A 17,599-nucleotide genomic window follows, 5' to 3' on the forward strand; every position below is an offset into this window, starting at 1 on the left:
GTCACACTCACTCCCTTGCCACAAGCTGAAACTGATGGCGCTCACTTTAGTGTGCCGCCGTTGCCAAGTCTCTGTGTCGATGTCACGAACTGCTAAGCTAAGTGACTCGAGAGCTGACAGCGCTTCGGGTCGAACAGAGCGACAAAGGTGGGGTTCACTCCAGTCCACCACGCAGCACAAAGGAGCGCTACTTTCCGCGATCGAAACACGCACAATCCACGTCCAATTTCACGGGACGCCTTTGTGAGGCGAGCTGGGCCAACGCACACTTTCCGGCAGTGTCGGAAAAAGGCGGACAGTTCACCAGCCCACTGTCCTGAACAGGGCGCGTACTGAATGGCCAGTTGTCAGTGAGCGCCGGACTCCAGCCGTGTTCAGCCCACTCTTGGACCCGCCTCCAGACCGGCTCGCGATCGTTATCACCCAGTCAGGGTTCGCTCCCGGCCCGAACAGGGACTAAAGGGTCGGACGACATTTTTTGATCGCATACCACCACCGCCAGAAATATAGGTTATCGTCGCGATCAAGGGAAAACACAGTCGCGCGCTCGCTTTGTTTGGCCTAATGGAAATACGCCATACGACGTTTTTGCTGAAGGAGACGAGGAACAGACGGAAACTACACATACCGGGTGCCTGTCGTCACATTCACCGACGTGCAGGTCAGGGATGACAACACCATGTAAAACCTGGTGCAAGTGTCGACGCACCGTAAATAACCCATGCATCAAATACAGACAGTGGTATCGGAGACGGCTGGTGGTGGGTAAATGTGACGGCCACGCACCAGGCTGAGGGTGTTCGTGTCACAAAGACTAGTGGAGCTCTGAAGAAGGATGGCTTTTCATCGGATAAAAACACCCGCCGGCCGCATCATTTCCCACATTCATCTTGTCAGGGAAACGCTTCCTCCTCTATCAATAACACTCGCACAACAATGGCCACCCAATGAAGAACGCGCACGGCAAAAACTCAGCCCGCGCACCAGGCAAACGACATTATCTGCAAGAAGCGGCCGGCCTGGCGCGGGCCACATCGGGCGGCCGACCTGGCATCCTCTGCTCCATCCTTCATCTCCGGGGCCGATTGCCGCGGGGCGAGACAAAAACCGGCCCGGCTCGCTGCAATCAAACAGGTCGACACAGCGCACAGAGAGAGGGCAGCCGCCGACCGGTGCTGAATCCCGCTCACACCGGCCGGCGAAACCGATGCGCAGGAGAGCGCGAAGGCGAGCGAGTGCGAGAAACAAAGAGGGCAGCGCGGCGCGGCGCGGCGGTCAGCGGGCAAAAACGTCCGGCGGCAATGACCGGCGATCCTATCTGGCCGCATACCGTCCTCCGCCGTAAACATCAGCAGGTACGGCCGCCACCGCCGCCCCCGCCGGCCGACCGGACGGGCCTTTAATTTTTAAATGGCGCCCGCCGGCGGAGCCCCAAGCGGCCGGTCGCTGATCCGACGCCGGCCGTGGGAACAGGGCACCGCCACCGGAGCAGCCAGATGCCCCGCGGCGCCTATCGAGCGAGAGGGTCGGCCGGGGGCGACCCCCGCCGGCTGGCCGCGCCCCATCGTCGCGTTCGACGGTCGGAACAATGACGCGGCTGGATCGAATGAGGGGGAGTCGGCGGCCGGAGCGGGACGCCGGGGCGCCGACCGGCGTATCCGGCAGGTGTTCCGCTCCCCGTTTAAAGCTCCGGCGATCAATGTCCGTGACGGCGCCAACGGTCGCTCCACCGCCCGGCTCCCGCGGCTCCGCTCCCCGGGCCAACAGTCACACGGAACTGGCATGGCGTTCTATGGCCGGTGTGATTCCGCCTCCCGGGTCGCCGCTGTCACCAAGCACCGTGCACGTGGGCGAAGGACCCGGCGACCCGGTCTGGTCGCGATAGTGCGTCGCACCCCGCGTGTCACTCTACGAGACACGCGTGCAGCCGTGCTCCAGTTTCGCCGCTGCAGCGCGGACAGCGGCGCGGGGGGCGGGGGTGACAGCTCACGTGTGGTCGACTCAGCAGTCGCAGCACCCCAGCAGCGTCCAGACAGCTCCTTCCCCGCCCTGGGTACCGCCCCGAGCACGGTCGGCCCTGGGGCTCCGAGCTAGCCGCAATCAACAACGGTCGCTCGCCACAACACGCCGGGCGTCCCGTAACGCCTCGAGCAGCGGTCCGGCGGCTCGTCGGCCACCACCCTCCCTCCGGGCCAGCCCAACATCGGCGGCAAACACAAACAAACACAAACACAGCGCGGCCGTGAGCCCGCAGGTCGTAACCCGCCCCTCCGGGCCGAATGACGGCGGGTGAGCCGCAAACCAGCGGCACAAATGGACCGCGATGGCGAGACGAGCAGTCATCACACGCCCATGGAGGAAGATTCCGGCTGTATTTCCCCCTGTTCGTGTGGCGTCCCACCGCCCGAACGTCCTTTTAATGTGCCGGGGCCGTGCCAAGCGAAAGGGTCGATCGAACCGGCCGGCCGGAGCGCTGTATTCAGTGCCAGCGAGAGCCGCATTCTCAGCTCCCCTTCAGCTTCCCTGTGGCCCCTTTCTCCCACCACGCCGCGTCTCCCCGCGTCTCTCCCCGAGCCGGGTGCGCCCAGTGGTCGAGCCGTACCGAACCGGCCGCTTTGTGCGAGGCCGGTCTGTGCCGAGGCCAGCCCTGTGAAAACAAGGACAGCCCCGTCATAACTCGTCTGTGGCGCGGCACAATGGGCCCCGCCGCGCCGGCCGCTCGCCACCCTTTGTCGCCAACGCGCTGTGAACGCCGTCAAACCTGAGTTTTTATCGGCGCAGGACAGGGTGCCGCAGTCTGGGACCGGAGAGGGCTGGGCCCGACGGGGTTCCATCTCATGGTCCCCGCCCAGCGACAGCACCGGTGGGAGATCGGCCGGGGCCGCGAGAGCGACACCGAACAGCCCTCCGGAACGGCGGACACACGGTGAAACTCGCACTGAGGACGGCCCGACCTGGCAACGCTGACCCGATTTCAGCGCTGCGTAATTCGCCGCGGCTTAATTTATGGAGCCCATATAAACTTGATTACGATCGGCTCGTTTAATTGCGACAGCTGGTAAGAACGAGCTGGAGAGTCACACTTTATCCTCGGAATCCTATCACTGATGAGAAAGGGGTCCCGGAGACAGCTCTCAGCATATTGAGAGCGTGTTTCCGCCCCAACAACGGGCCACCAGGGCCGCAAACAAACAACAGAATGCCATCCCCTGTGGAGTACCTCCCCAATGCTCCGCGCTACCGAGCAGCGTCGAACCGCTCTCCGCGGTCGGTGTACTCAGGCGGGGTACACCGTGTACCGCGCGGCAGCCATCTGCCGCCGCTGATGGGTCCGATGACGCCGCCGCCGCCGCCGCCGCCGCCGCCGCCGCCGCCGGTCGATGCCGCCCGCTCGTCCGGCACGTGCCGCCGACAGAGGGTCCGCCGCCATCAGCCGGGGCTGATCATCCCATCCCCTACCCAATCGGCGCCGACGCCACTCGGCTGTCCTCTCCCGTCCGTCACCCGCGCGCCGCTCGCCCCCCCGGGCCGGGCACCGTCCCCCTGTTGCTACCGTGCTCATTGATCCCCACAGTCGGCTGCAGTGTTCACTGGCGGCCGCCCCACCCCACCAGCCCCTCGGTACCGTCAGATTCCCGACCCCTAGCGTTAGCCCCCTCCGCCAGTCCCGCCCCTGGCAGGACGGGCATCTGAGCACTGCGACAACACAGCTCCCGACAGTCAGGAGGGCCGAGCAGGGGAAGGGTGCCACGACAATCACTAGATCGCCCCACCGAACGACGAGCGGCAGTCGAGTAAAAAATCACTCTCTGTTATTATTCATGTAGGCGCCGATTACCCGTAGCAGCTCATAAGCCAATATGGCACGGCCCAGCGAGTGGGGATGAATTAGAGCTCGGCAGAAGCCGACCAACGGCGATGGTCGCCGCCGGCGGAGAGAGGGTCTGTAGGAGTAGCGGGAGGACTGGAGAGAGGGTATCGGTCGGCCGGCAGGGATAAGAAACAAGGCAAACAGAACGGCGGGAAAGCAGGGCACGCAGCAAATGAGAGCGGATGAAACGGCCCACACAAAGAGCAAAACAGCCGACACTGCGAGAACGAGAGTTGAAAGAGGTGAGACAGAGGGACGGAGGGCGACAAAAGGTCGCAGACAGGCGGATATCACCAAACAGAGGCGCACGAGACAGAGAAGCAGGCTAAATCGAAACAGGATAGCGGCGAATAGCAAGTACTCCAGTAGAGGCGATCTACGCGCAGAGGGGCAGAGCAGAACAAAAAGAACTGAAGGATAAAAACGGGATGGGAACAAGGCGGGGTCACGTTGATTAGAGACTGGGACATCCAGGGTTAAACCATAAACGCACGCAGATAAGAACTATTCTCTGCGAGTTGTTCCTTTGGTTGGCCCGGCGCTGTGCAGGTGTGCACTGTGCACGCGCCCGGGTGACCGGTGCACCCGATTACATAACCCCACGGGCTGTGCAGAGCCGACCGTCCCCGGGGTGACGCACGCAGCACGCGCACGCACCTGGGTCAGAGGCGCCACGTGCGCTCACCCGACAGCGAAGCCGGTGACGGAAGAGACAGCGAGCCGTGCAGGCAGGTTAGCCTAGCGAGCAAGGTCCGACGCAGTGACTGAGAGAGGATGAGACGCACCTGCGCGATTTCGATTGACAAGGGATTTATGTTGACATGAGTATGACGTCTATCAATGTGCTGACGGGACACCATCCGCCTGGTTTCCCTGGCAACACCTTGAATCCATAAACGCATCTCGTTGGCCGCTCGTCCAACCCAGCGCCTTGATACAGCAACCGAGTGATGTTTGACATACTCGGTACTATGACTTGAAGTCAGATTACTTCTGCGCGGAACCGTACCTACCGCACACAGTTCATAATAAATCGCTGCTTTAAACCGAACTCAGTCGTGCTCGGTGCCTGACGACAGTGTCAGCTATGCTGGCGCATCACATAATTCGCTCAACGACGGCCGAGCGAAATGCTGTCAAGCCAGTCAATAAAACACACTGAGTGGCGCTAACATCGAGTCAACGCCATTGCATAACCTTCCCAGGCAGCTGTGTTGCAAACGCCTCTGTAAGACGGCTCTGCTAGTGAAGTCAGCAATTCAACCAGCTTCTGGGAAACAGCTCCTCTCACTGGGCTGGCCTGTGGTCCATTGCCGCCTGAATATTGCGACTCTCTCCCTCTGTAATCCTCCTCTTTCTATCGTTATCTCTAATGTGCCTTGTCCTCTCTCCGGACAACATCCTTCAATTTACCTCGCTTTCTTCCTCTCACACTATCCCCTCTCTACCCTCATCCCCTCTCTCCCTCCCTCTACCTCTCCGGAGAGTTCCCTCCCACTCTCCCGGGTGTCCTTGCCCGCTGTGTTTCGGCCGCCGTCGTGTTACGTGCCGGCGCTGTTTACGCATCCCTCCGACGGTGGCGCGATGATTGGGCTGGTCCCCAGTGCGGTGACCTCGCCTCACCCGGCCGGCCAGGACCAAGCGGTGCTGTTGACCCCGCCCGGGCGTCCCGCGCGCTCACACACCGGCCCGATCGGAACCGCTGCGCTGGCCTGCGCTTCTCTGCACGACTCTCGTCCATCTCTCGTGTTTTGAATTTGTCTCTCTCTACACTCAACCATTCCTCGTATTTCTCAGAGGCACAGCGCGCACGCGGCCGCGTGGTCCACCCTCCTGCCCACTAGTCGACCCGTCACCACCGAGTGATCTACTAGACGCCCGCCCGCCGCCCGCCGCACGCCCTTCTCTCCAACAAAGAGCGCACGCCGTCGAAGCAGCGCGTGGGTACGCCGTGCGGCCGGCCTCGACCACAGTGATACAGAGAACGGCTGTGCCAGCTCGCCGCGGCGGCCCTGACGCAATCACTGTCGGGCTGAGGCAGCTCCAACGACCCCGTTCTGTCGCCGGCCCAGCCGCTCAATAGGACCGGACACACAGAGCCGGCGGTCGAGTGGCGATACGGGCGACCGAGGCGCGTGCGACGGAGGACGCGGCGGCCAGTGATGAAACATGCAGGCGGATCGAGTGCGAGACGTGGGACGATTGGCTCAGTTTAGAAAAGGTGGGGAGATATCCGACGCAGTGTGTGGCGAGGTGAAGGGGTTTTTGATGAGGCGGCGTATCATTTTCTGCATGTATACCAATGCCCGGGAGAAGATTAATGGAACCCGTGAGCTCACTCAGGCTCGACTGATGATTCTAAAGTGGGTATTACTTCGAATCGCGATACCATGAAATGAGAATTTCCATCGGGATACGTAGTTTCTGATATCGCTGCTCAACTTACAGCCGCGCATAACCATAATTACCACATCACACTGAAGCAATCATACGGCCAGCGGCGACATTTATCGAGCAGCAAACCTTTGCCGTCAGCGAAAAGGATACATTTCCTGGAAGAAGTCCACGTGTGGAGGCTGCAGGATGTCCAACGCCGAGAGAACCTGCCGACAGACAAACAGAAACAAGTCTCACTCACTGAATCGAGAACAAGCAAACAACATAATCATATACTTCAGTTGACACTCATTATTTCTCAGCACAACGCTGAGAAAATGCACGCTCTATATCACGAATATAAGCGAGAACTGAAAACACTTGACAGCTAAAAGCATTTCCAGTCATGTTTTACATCAGATTCTGCAGAAGACATCAAGTTGTTATCGCTCCGCGAAGCCATTGAGATGATGTTTATTTGAATTTCCATGGACGTGTGGGATGGTTACCAATCATTTTATAGTCAATACTGGGTAGCCGTGATGGGAAAACACGGAAGGGAATCCATCCTCTGAATTCCCCGATTTGTCATGAAACCGGCGGTGACGAGGCGGCGGAGTTTCGCGCCACTGTAAACCAATGGTTAGATTGTTTATGGCACGGCCCATTCGTCGGCATAACTCTTCCATAAAGTCAAATAAGGAGATAAATAAGTTTAGTTAGTTTAATTACGGAGCGAGCGAAGCGAGCGGAGTCTTACGTAGAATAACGGAAATTTCTGAGTATGAGCGGCCGGCCGGCCGTGCGGACGCTTTTGCGAGGCTTATATCTCAGCAACCACTTGACCGATTTACACGGGGTAATTTTTGTAGGGTAGCTTCATTCCTTCTACCAAGTATTGGACTATTCCCGATGCATGTGGGTGACCCCTTATGCACGTGCCACGCGCAAAACGAAGAGGTGTCAGTTTTGTAATTGTTGCAATATCTCGGTAACTACTTGGCCGATTGCGCTGAAAGTTGGCATGTAGGTAGGCACCCACTAGACACTGCATATCCATGTGATAGAGTTGGGGTGCTGCTGCACGTGCGCACGTGCAGGGGGCGTTTCCAGATCTCGAGAACGGCTGGACCGATGGCGCTCAAATTTGGTACACGGTTAGGGACCAGTTAGTAGGGTGCCGTGCACAAGTCAGTTGGGACTCATTCTGCACGTGCGCACGTGCAGGGTGCCGCTTCCAGATCTCGAGAACGGCTGGGCCGATTGTGCTCAAATTTGGCACATCGCTAGAGACCGGTTAGTAGGGTGCCGTGCACAAGTCAGTTGGAGGTACCCCTCGAAATTTCGCACGTGCAAGGCTCACCCTCTCGCTCGCTCCGTTAGTCGCCCCAAAAGGCGCTATACTGGTACTTTTATAACAAGAAACACACAAACGGGTGCATGGTTGTTAACTTGGGCCTGCAACCAGAATGTTCGTATGACACCAGTTGCAAAGTGCTTCGGATGGCAACACACTTGCACAACGTTTAACACAGCATTTACGATGACAATCCTCGCCCTACACCATACAGATTACCCAACCCACACCGCAAAGCTTCAGAAACCCTTTCGGCAATCCCTTCCATCCCAATTTTGTTTTGCTAATCGGCTTTCTTTGTACAATACCATAGCGCTGATTCTGCAACTGAGCAATACCATGCGATCTACCAGCTACACTAGCCATAGCCTGGGGACAATCGTTTTACGGTGTTAGATCTTCAATAGCCATGATGAGATTGAAGGATGAGTGGACACTGGACGAGCCTTGACGTCAGAGCCAGCAGACTCGGCTGACGGGAAATGAGACCCGCTCACTACTGCGATCAAACGCTTCACGTGCCGGGCGTCACGTGTCCCACATTGGCACGTGACGCGTTACTAGCGTCAGAGTCGACCAGTGACGCGGCGTGCATCGCGGTAGAATCATTACCAAACTGATACTGTCCAGTAATGAGTGTGGCGATAACGCACCACGCAGAGGTGGGCCCAATCATTGGTATTGATTGACCTCTGCGGTGCGGTGTCTTTCCACCGACACCGAACACGGGCCGAGCACGGCCGGAGACCGGCAGTGGCCAGCTCCCGCGTCATAAGGCTGACCGCCGGCCATCAGAGCGGTACCTTTACTTGATTGGTGTTCGGTGACAGCGACCCGGCACAGCACGGCAGTCGCACGTCTGTCGCTGCCGCAGGTCGTGACGCGGTTGCCGCGCCCACCATGCCCAGACGGATCGGTGTGATTTGACACCTGGCAACCCTAGCAGCCTGCACAAACGCGCACCTGGCCCTGAGTGAGACCCCGTCCGCAGCAGCAGCTTGCCGCCCAGAGCACGGAGAACTCGTAAAACTGCATCATTCATGTGGCATGCAAGGCGCTTCCGCACATCCAACCTACGACGAGCAAAGCGCAACTGAATTACTCCGGCATTTACATTCTGATCCTAAACCATATTTGAGCCCTGTCATCAAATCCAAAATGGCGTCTTGCACGACCCCGCCTGAGGCCGTCCGTTCGAGTGAAAACTTCTCACAGCGGGCAGTGACAGCGGCCACTGACAGCAGCCGGCAGCAGCGGCGCGTGCAGCGGTCGGCGGCCGGCTGAGGTGGGCTCGACAGACGGGAGGGAACAGCACGGCAGCGCACCATACACCCGTGTTCGTCTCCGTGATTCGCCGCTCGCGCCCCTCGCCGGCCGTCTGTCGGCCGCTGCTGCGGCCCGCTTCATTAGCTGCCGGCCGACCGACGGCGGCGGCGGCGGCGGCGGAGCGGGCCGGTTCAAGGACCCGCCGCCGGCCGAACAAAGAGCCGACATGTGGCGGCCGGGCCGTCACCCGTCAGCGGCGTCCGCTCCGCCGACCCGACGACCCGTATGCCGTACATAGAGCGGCCGTTAGCCAGAGAACTGGTGGCCGTCGTCGACGACCCGCATGATAAACACAAACAGGATACTGGACGGACCTAATGCAGAGAGAGACCTATGGCGGCCGGACGGCTCGACCAGTGGCGCCGCCCAGCGGACCAGCTGAAAACTACAGCCGAGGCGGTCGGCGAGCGATCAGCTGATGGCGTCCTCGGCTCGACCCCCTCCCCCTCCCCGACCGCCCCACCCCACACTCAATACAGAGCCCCAACTAGCCAGAGCTTCCACGATCCGGCATCGGCACCAATTCTACTTACGTTGTCGTGTTTGAAGAAGCAGAGCATCTTGAGCTCTCTGAAGACGCGCTTGGCAGAAACCAGGGTCTGGAAGACGTTAGGCATTTTCTTCAGCGCCACTCGTTTGCCGTCTCGTGGGTCTGTGACGGCCCTGAAACATCGGAAACACAACATGACGACTTGTTAGCCGGCTAGGCCTTGACAGCGCGCAACACAACAACACGGACGAACAAACAACTGACGAGATCGCGTCACCGAGGCGGCCGTGCCAACGACAGGACGAGGTCGTCTTTTTCTGGTGGGACGCCGTCGGACAGGGAGAGGAAGTGAGCAGCAGCACGGACGGCCCGGTCACGTCAGGCCATCCATCACATTCGAGCGTCGGTCGCCCGGCCGCCGGCCCTCTTCCCATTCCTCAGGACACACATTCGATGCTGCCACCCATCTGTCATCTGGTATCTGCCCTCCCGGATCCCCAGTGTGGCCGAGCGACCATTCAGTGTCGCAGAGCGCCGCTCCCACACACAGTCTGCACGCCATACACGCGCGAACACTGCCGGCCGGCGCCCCAAAATTAGACCGGTCTCAGAGCGGCCCCGTAAACACGGCACAGGGCGGACCCCACGCGTGGCCCGGTTCCGCGGCCGCGCCGCGCGCTCTCTGAGACTGCAGCTCGACATCAAGGACTCGACACAGCAGCAAGGTCCGTGTTCGCCAACGGGCGTCCGGGGACGTAAGGACGCGCTTCGCTGGCTCCACAGTCTCCCACGCTCGCTGGAAGCCCGGACGGCCAAACATCGGGCCGATGGGGTCCGTTTTTCGGCGGCGCTCACCGTCCAGCTTTGCTGCGCCCGCTGTGCGACAAAAACGCGAGCCGGTGAGCCGCGCAGCAGCGCCCAAGGTGAGGCGCGCAGCTGCGCGGTCGTCCGGCGCGTCCGGCACCGATAGACTCGGACGACCGCAGCGATACAGCCGGCTGGGCACGGCCGCCTGACAGCCGCGTGACAGCCATGTGACGGTGTCTCTGCAGCGCGACAGATGACCGATACGTCGGCGTTGTGATGGTCCATCAAATGGGGCGTGACCGGCCAGTACACCGTCCTGGTCGGTTCGGGTGATTCCCAGATCTTATTGCTCCCTCAAACCCCACCAGTGCTGTCATCCACCAGACAGTGTATCACAGCGTCACTAGCACTGTCTGGTGTGTAAAAGCGCCGTTTGCGGTCTAGACATCACACTAGCTTCCCCCCCCCCCCCTCCCCGTCTAGCCGACCAGTCTGCATCCGCCACAGTCGACCGCCCCATTTGTCTGCCGTCGCCCTCCCCGTGCTCTCGCGGTCCGTTCCATCGCTACAGACGGCCTCGTCGGTACCCGCCACATACATCCCCCGTCGGTCCCCAGCGGCAGCCGGCATCTGTCGAGGGGACGGCCAGCCAGCCGCGCGGCGGTTTGGGTTTCAGCGACGCCGACGGAGGGGCAACGAACGCCACCGCCGCGCCGTCGGTTGCCGGCTGCGACTGTCGTGTCCCGTCGCCGTGCCGTACCGCGCCCCGCCCCTGTCCGAGTGCGCTCGGCAGCGGCGGCCCTGAGCCGGGCCGGCGAGAGCTGCCGCTCCACCTCAGCCTTGACGTGAATCGGCGCCGCTGGCGCTCGGCCGAGCGGAGAGAGGCCGGAGAGAGAGCTGCGTGCGCCCGCTGCGTAGTGCGTGGCGCCCACTGCGCAGCGGTCTACACGAGTTGTGGCCCGACGTGGGCATAACGCATAGGCTTAGCAGCACGCCGAATGGTCGTGCTGGCCTGAGGCGCAGCTGCACGCACCGAAATTACAGAATGGCATGACACACCATGACTCAACATATAAAACATGGCCGAACGGTCAGCACCGTTCACCGAGCCAAGCATTGGCCAGCATAGCTCAGCAGTCGACACACTTTGATACTGCACAAGACACGCTGCCAAGCAAACTCATCAAACCGACGAGTAGTGATAGCAACAGTGACAAAAGACTGTCTGGAAGAGTCTATTGCCTGCGGCGGCACCCAAGTTACCACAGGGTCACGTCGCCATCTCTAGAAGCGGCCGAGCGAGGCGCGACAGGCGCCGGTCGCCGATGGGCCGTGACAGGAGTGACCACGGCCCATCGGGCGCCATCCGTGACTAGAGAGGGCAGCCGGGCGCCAACCGTGACCCCGCCATCATAACGCCACGGCCGTGCAGGAGACAGCCGGACCAGGCCGAGTCATAGTCATCGAGTCAGTAACCGAGTCACAGTCGCCGAGTCACAGTTACCGAGTCAGAGAGTTACAATCATAGAGTGAGCGAGCCAATGACTTAGTGAAGTGAATCATTAGATATGTGAATCAGTTAGTAGTCAGCTAGCTAGTCGCGGTTTCATTCGAGCGTCTACCTCTCAGGACTCAGTACCCAGTAAATGTCGAACCAGCCCAGGCCTTTTACACGGAACTGACCGTTCGCAGTCGCCCATGGTCGCCAAACTCGCTGTCTCAGCCACGGAGACGCAACAACAGAGATCAGTTACCAACTGTTCCCAACCCGGAGCTAGGTCGCATCCGTGTCATGGAATGGAGGCTCAGCGCTGCAGGGGACACGGATCCGGTGGCACGCAGATGGCTCGCGGCATGTCACAGCGTCCCCAACCATTCCGCGTATCCGACACATGTGTGCGGGCGCGAGTATGCCCGGATTTTCCTCCAGCGGCGCCGCTGGAACTCTGAGGCGGAACTACGGAGCCGGGCCGTGACACCCGGAGTTGGGAGCGCTCCAGGGGAGCTCCAGCGAGGGCGGAGTCTAAAGAGCACGTGGCGGAGAGAGCAGGCCAGTCACAGGCCTGTGTGCCAAGATTGACAGGCCCCACATCAATGCTCCCGTCGACAGTAGTCAGGCCAGAACAGGGAACATTGCAGCCAATCTGGATCTCACCCGTCTCACCTAGACCAGAGTGGCGCTTTTATCCCGCCGACCCCGGCCAGACCCGCCGGCCGGGCTGGCCGACCTGACCCTGACCAGACCCGATCACCGGAAAAACGAAGGGAAACACGCCTCCCCGTCCCAACCCCAGCGCCAAGGGAAGCCACTCATGCGCGCTCCAACCGCCGTCGTTCCAGCCAATAGGTGCACCGCCGCCGTATGGGGCGCGCGGCGCCGGACATGCCACTGCCATGGCGGCGAGCACGCCGTTTTTGCTGCTGCCTGAGAGGGCATCGGCCGTGGTGGGGACCGGCGGGGGAGCTGACGAAATGGGACGGATTCAGTCACTCCCAGCACAGGGACTCCCTCCTACCCACGACCTGGCGCCGGCTCCGGCTGCTCTTACGCCTACTCCGCATCATCAGAAGCGATACATTATCCCTGGTATAAATAGCAACGCGCGCACCTACGCAATGCGCTGAGAATCATTGGGGTACTTACCAATTTATCTGGCTAGTGCGTATACCGATCTAAAGGGTAGATGTGTCTTTGTTATAGGTACAGGGACCCGCAGTTGCTTCTGTACACACTAGTATTTCAGCGTATTCTTTGCCTGTGACACCGTTGGAGGCGAATTGGGAAATGATTGTGTGCTTATTAAAACCACCATCTGAAAGGCTTTAAACTGATGTGCTGCTCTCCTAATTCAGTGAACTTTTTATGGCTATATCAGCAAAACATTGTTTTCAGCGCTTTTTCCTGCCCCATTCCTTCTAAAACCTGGAACCGCTTATTCCATTTACTCCTGCCATCTGACGATGGTCGTGCTGACTACTAGTTCCGGCGCTAGTTACTGCTCCAGTTTTGCACCCGGCACAAACTCAGGCGGCACCGGGCCGTGGCTCGACCAGAGGAGGGTCGGACCGAGCCGACTGCCTGGGGCGCGGTTAGATCGGACGCCGTGCTGGGGAAGGGGACGGGAGTGAGGGGGAGGGGAGGAGGTGATCACGTGGTCCGTCCAAGCTCGCAGACGGCCTGTCCTGCGCCCAGCCATGTTCCGTGATCCAAAATGGCACGAGAGCTGTGGAATGCGTGGAGGAGACGCTTCGAAAGCGAACTTCAGCGGCACTAATTTGCCATATTCTGTGGAGATAAATGAATATTATCTTATGCAGAAAAAAAATTGTATGCCTAAGCTGTATAGTGTATAAGCTGTATCTTTTTATAAAGTTGTAAATAGGATTATTTTTAGGGACTTATGGTCTCGTATACACAGTGAATTGTGTTACATTAAGCCGTTTCGCTGTTATGGTTACTAACTGAAGAGTTATCCTTTTTTCTCACAGGGAATGACAATACAATAACAATACGAATAAAACCAGACGTTTCGCACAAAAAAGTGCCTCTGTCAGTGGCAAGAAATAAGTAATTAGGCATACATGTTTTCTTTCGATAAAATCGATGAAGTAGTTATCTTTATTTTCTAAGATATATTTTCAGCAGTTTTTTAAGCACATCATGGAAGCTTATAAACATTTGTGTATTTTATCGGCAACCCGGCTGGCCAGACCGAGACGGTGCCGCATATAGTTCTCATCGATGTTAAACCTATACACTTATTTTTCTCCACTGACGAAGGCACGTTGTTGTCCGAAACGTTTGGTTTTATTCGCATTGTTTTTATATTGTCATTGTCCGTGAGAAAAACATACTCACATTGACTGGTCTCAGTTCATGTAGAAATTGTTGCATATTCATCAACACAGATAAAATGAATATTAGCCCTCACTACACATATAAGTAGAGGTAGACCGCGCCCCCTGTTTTTCACCAATAAATCGCGATTCGCGGCAAAGCGAAGGATTGCGACGATTCTTTGGTGCCCTGGAGTTAATCAAATTTACAACTTCCCGGAAAATTAAATAGTTAGCCCTGATCATTTTTGCATCTTGTCTGATAATTTTAAATCCCTGAACCAAATTACCTTTAACCTGTGATTATTTTTCCCAAGATCATGTCAGGCCAGAATAGCAATTGAAAGTCAGCGCACATCTTCTGTGTGTTTCCATAGTCGTTTCGTAATTAGCAACGTGACAACATGTGAAGTATACTATCTAATGTTTGTCTCATTGATTGTTGTGGGTGCCAAGGTCACGTGAAACTCAGGGTTAAGGTCATTTACTTGAAATGATATCGGTTAACTTCCTTAAATTCACACCTTTTTACTGTGGTTTTTAGGAAGTGTTGGTTTGAAATTTAGCACTCATTTTAGCATTTGAAAACTGGCATACTTAGGTATCAGTTATAGTGCCTATGCAATATGTTGCAAGGCTGTAAGTGCTGGTTAACATTCTATGGATAGGTGGCAGAACGCCTAATGGGTGATCTGGCGTAAGCCGTCCTACCCCAAATGCTTTGATACATCATCTTTGATCAAAGCAAGTGCAAATTCGGAGTCAGAAGCAAGCCAAGTCCCAGCAAACTTCACTTGTAGAAATTCTAGCAGGACCCATTTTTACGTGCTTTTGGGTTATTAACCTGATCTAGGAGGTCAACCAGTGACCTAGGATCTCAGCATTGACCAGGATATAAAAATAATTGGCTTTCTCTCGTCAGCGATGACCAGGACCCTCAAATCATCGGATTTCTCTCGTCACGAGCAGCTCGCTCTTTTTTTTATTTTTCAGCGAAGCTCTGGCTATTTTTATCAAGGGCCGAATGGCTGAGGGTTTCTACGCCCCTCCGCTACATGTAAGACGCTGGAAAGAAATGCCTAAGTGGGTGAGGGTTAAATATCGATTGTTTTTTAAGTGCCGAAGCCCGAAGCACTTTAATTTACTTCGATAGCAGTTTTTAAGACCAACGAGCTCGAATACTATAACTTCTTGAACAATCTAAGCACCACATAAGATGAATCGTAAGAGAAGCGGCTCAAGATTAAAGAGCTATGAGACACTTAATAAAAACGGCATAGATTAGAAACTGCACCTAACTTGCACTGGTTTTTAAACCTTTTCGTTGCAGACTGGTAGATTAAATTTTAGGATTGATTTCAGCTGATGCTCAAATGGAGCTATTCATTCGTTCATTCATGCGACCATCCAATTCCATTCATAAAAGAAGCCAGTGACAAAATTGTTCATTTTAGATAAGTGTGAAATACAAACTCAATAAAAGTTAAATGATATGGCAAATTTGACAGCTTTTATAATGAACAGACAAAAAAACTTTAACAAATCAAAGTTGAGAGCCCCAAATAGGGGAGAGTGAGGGCATTTTTTAGGCCATCACAGTATTTGTCAACAATTGTTGTTTGGGGGGCTGGGGAGGGTGGTTACTGGCTCATAATCTGTCCCCCCCCAAAAAAAAAAGAAAAGAAAAAGAAAACGAAACCGATCATCCGCGAAAAGAACTATTGAGCTCGAACCAAGGTGACGAATCGATTTATAGGTATGCAGGATGGCTAACGATGCCACTTTTTGACTTCTTGTGTCAAATAAATTCCATCATCTGGATAGCACGTCAACATTCTATGACATTTTGTAACAAACGTATACTATTTGGCGCGACTAGCCTCATAAATGTTCTGAAACTAAAACCGTTTCTTCGCAATTAACTTGAACCACGTCATCCCAGCTTATGCACGACAAACATAAAATAATGCTTCAGGATCACTGGCCTGAATTCCAATGCTTAAAGTTTACTCAAAACCGGTGTGGCTGAGGCACTCTTCGCTACATCTCGTGACGGCCACCATTGTATTGCATTTTTCGGTAAGCTATAAGTTAATAAGGAAAGGATTGGTGAGTGGGCTGAAAACAGCCCTCACCCTCCACCCCCCCCCCCCTCCTTCTTCTGGAAACATAAGTAAGCGAAAGATCTGGCGATGGTTTATCCGCCTCCTCTGCCGCCGCGCTGCGAGGCTTCGATTCGTTCGGTATGTGGCTTCCTGGGCGGTCCTCCCCGGAGGCAAGGTGAAAGTTCATGGCCTGTATCAGAAATTTATACGCTGCTGAATATGTTTTATAGTTCTTCCAAGGCCTTGGACACCGTTTTATTATATCGGATAAGCATTGCACTTACTTGTCAATCAATACATCTAAAGAAAACTTGATCATAATCTTAAACTGCGGCAATTGTAGTTCTGCTTACGGTTGCCTCTTTATGATACGGGCCACCACCACCTCCACTGCGCTGGAGCTCTGGCGTTCTACCCCTCCCCGCTACGGACCGGCCCTCGGGCTAGGTGTGTTAGTACTGAGCGCAAACCTGTAGTAGTCACGTGACTTTCATTCACGTAGCGGGAACAGAAGCTATAGGCGATACCAAGGACGGGCTCTGGGGAGGCAGCCGGCGCGGAAAAATAGCACGATTGTAGTTTTGGAAGAATATCTGTTGTGGTAAGAGGAATTATACAAAACATACGTCCTAGGAGCAAACATGTGTTATTCCTCCATACTTTGCACTACATTTCCTTTCTCCAATGACCAGCACTTAGCAAATAATAGCGCAATTCTAAATTGGTAATATATGTGTACAGTAGCAACTGCGGGTCCCTGTACCTCTGGCTCTCACCCAGGAAATACCCACCTACACTCACGAACAACTCCGATTCCTGATCTAGCCATTCAGCCTGAAAACCATGCACCACCGAAGGCCAACAAAGCTACCCACACCAGTCACTCAACTCCGAGCATTCAGTCAGTTCCGAGCATTCACTCAGCTGTGAGATGCATTTACATCCAGCCCTCAGTGCACACGGAACTAAGGCTCAGCGCTGCACGAATCCACGAATTTCCAGCGGGCCACAATCCGGGCCTCACGAGCGGACAACAATCAAGATCGGGGCGGTGGATCAGTGGCCAGATGAGGCCGGGCCGCGGCCGCGGTCCCTGGCCGGGCCCGGGGCCGGCTCACGGCACGGCAACGGGCCTCGTGTGGTCCCAGGGCGAGCTGGGAGCTTCGCCAGACCGCGCCAGTGACCACTCGACCGCTAGATCGACCGAACGATGGCCGAACGGCCGCGCTGGGAACAAACGGGCAGACAGACGAACGGACAAACAGACCAGCAAACCAACAAACGCATGCCTGTTCATATGAGTCAGGCCGGGCGAGCGTTAAGTGCAGGACATACGAGTATGACCGGAAAGGTTTGCTGAGCCGGAAGGCCATTTCTAAACTCTTATGGCGTAACGTGAGGGGAAGAGAGTATCCTGCCTTCATGCACAA

The 17,599-nt window shown here is 56.3% G+C and overlaps 1 protein-coding gene across 1 annotated transcript in view; it reads right to left on the reverse strand.

Annotated features, from left to right (window-relative positions):
• Window positions 1–17,599, reverse strand: part of LOC122387412 (serine/threonine-protein kinase NLK-like) — a 44,624-nt gene that overhangs the window by 18,534 nt on the left and 8,491 nt on the right. The window contains exons 3-4 of the mRNA XM_043377582.1: window positions 9,464–9,593; window positions 6,419–6,474 (exon numbers count right to left, since the gene is read on the reverse strand). Coding sequence (XP_043233517.1) covers window positions 6,419–6,474; window positions 9,464–9,593 — 186 coding nt within the window. The remainder of the gene's footprint in view (window positions 1–6,418; window positions 6,475–9,463; window positions 9,594–17,599) is intronic.

Source organism: Amphibalanus amphitrite, unplaced genomic scaffold (genome assembly GCF_019059575.1).
Source record: "Amphibalanus amphitrite isolate SeventyFive unplaced genomic scaffold, NRLGWU_Aamphi_draft 000286F_arrow, whole genome shotgun sequence".
NCBI lineage: Eukaryota > Metazoa > Arthropoda > Thecostraca > Balanomorpha > Balanidae > Amphibalanus > Amphibalanus amphitrite.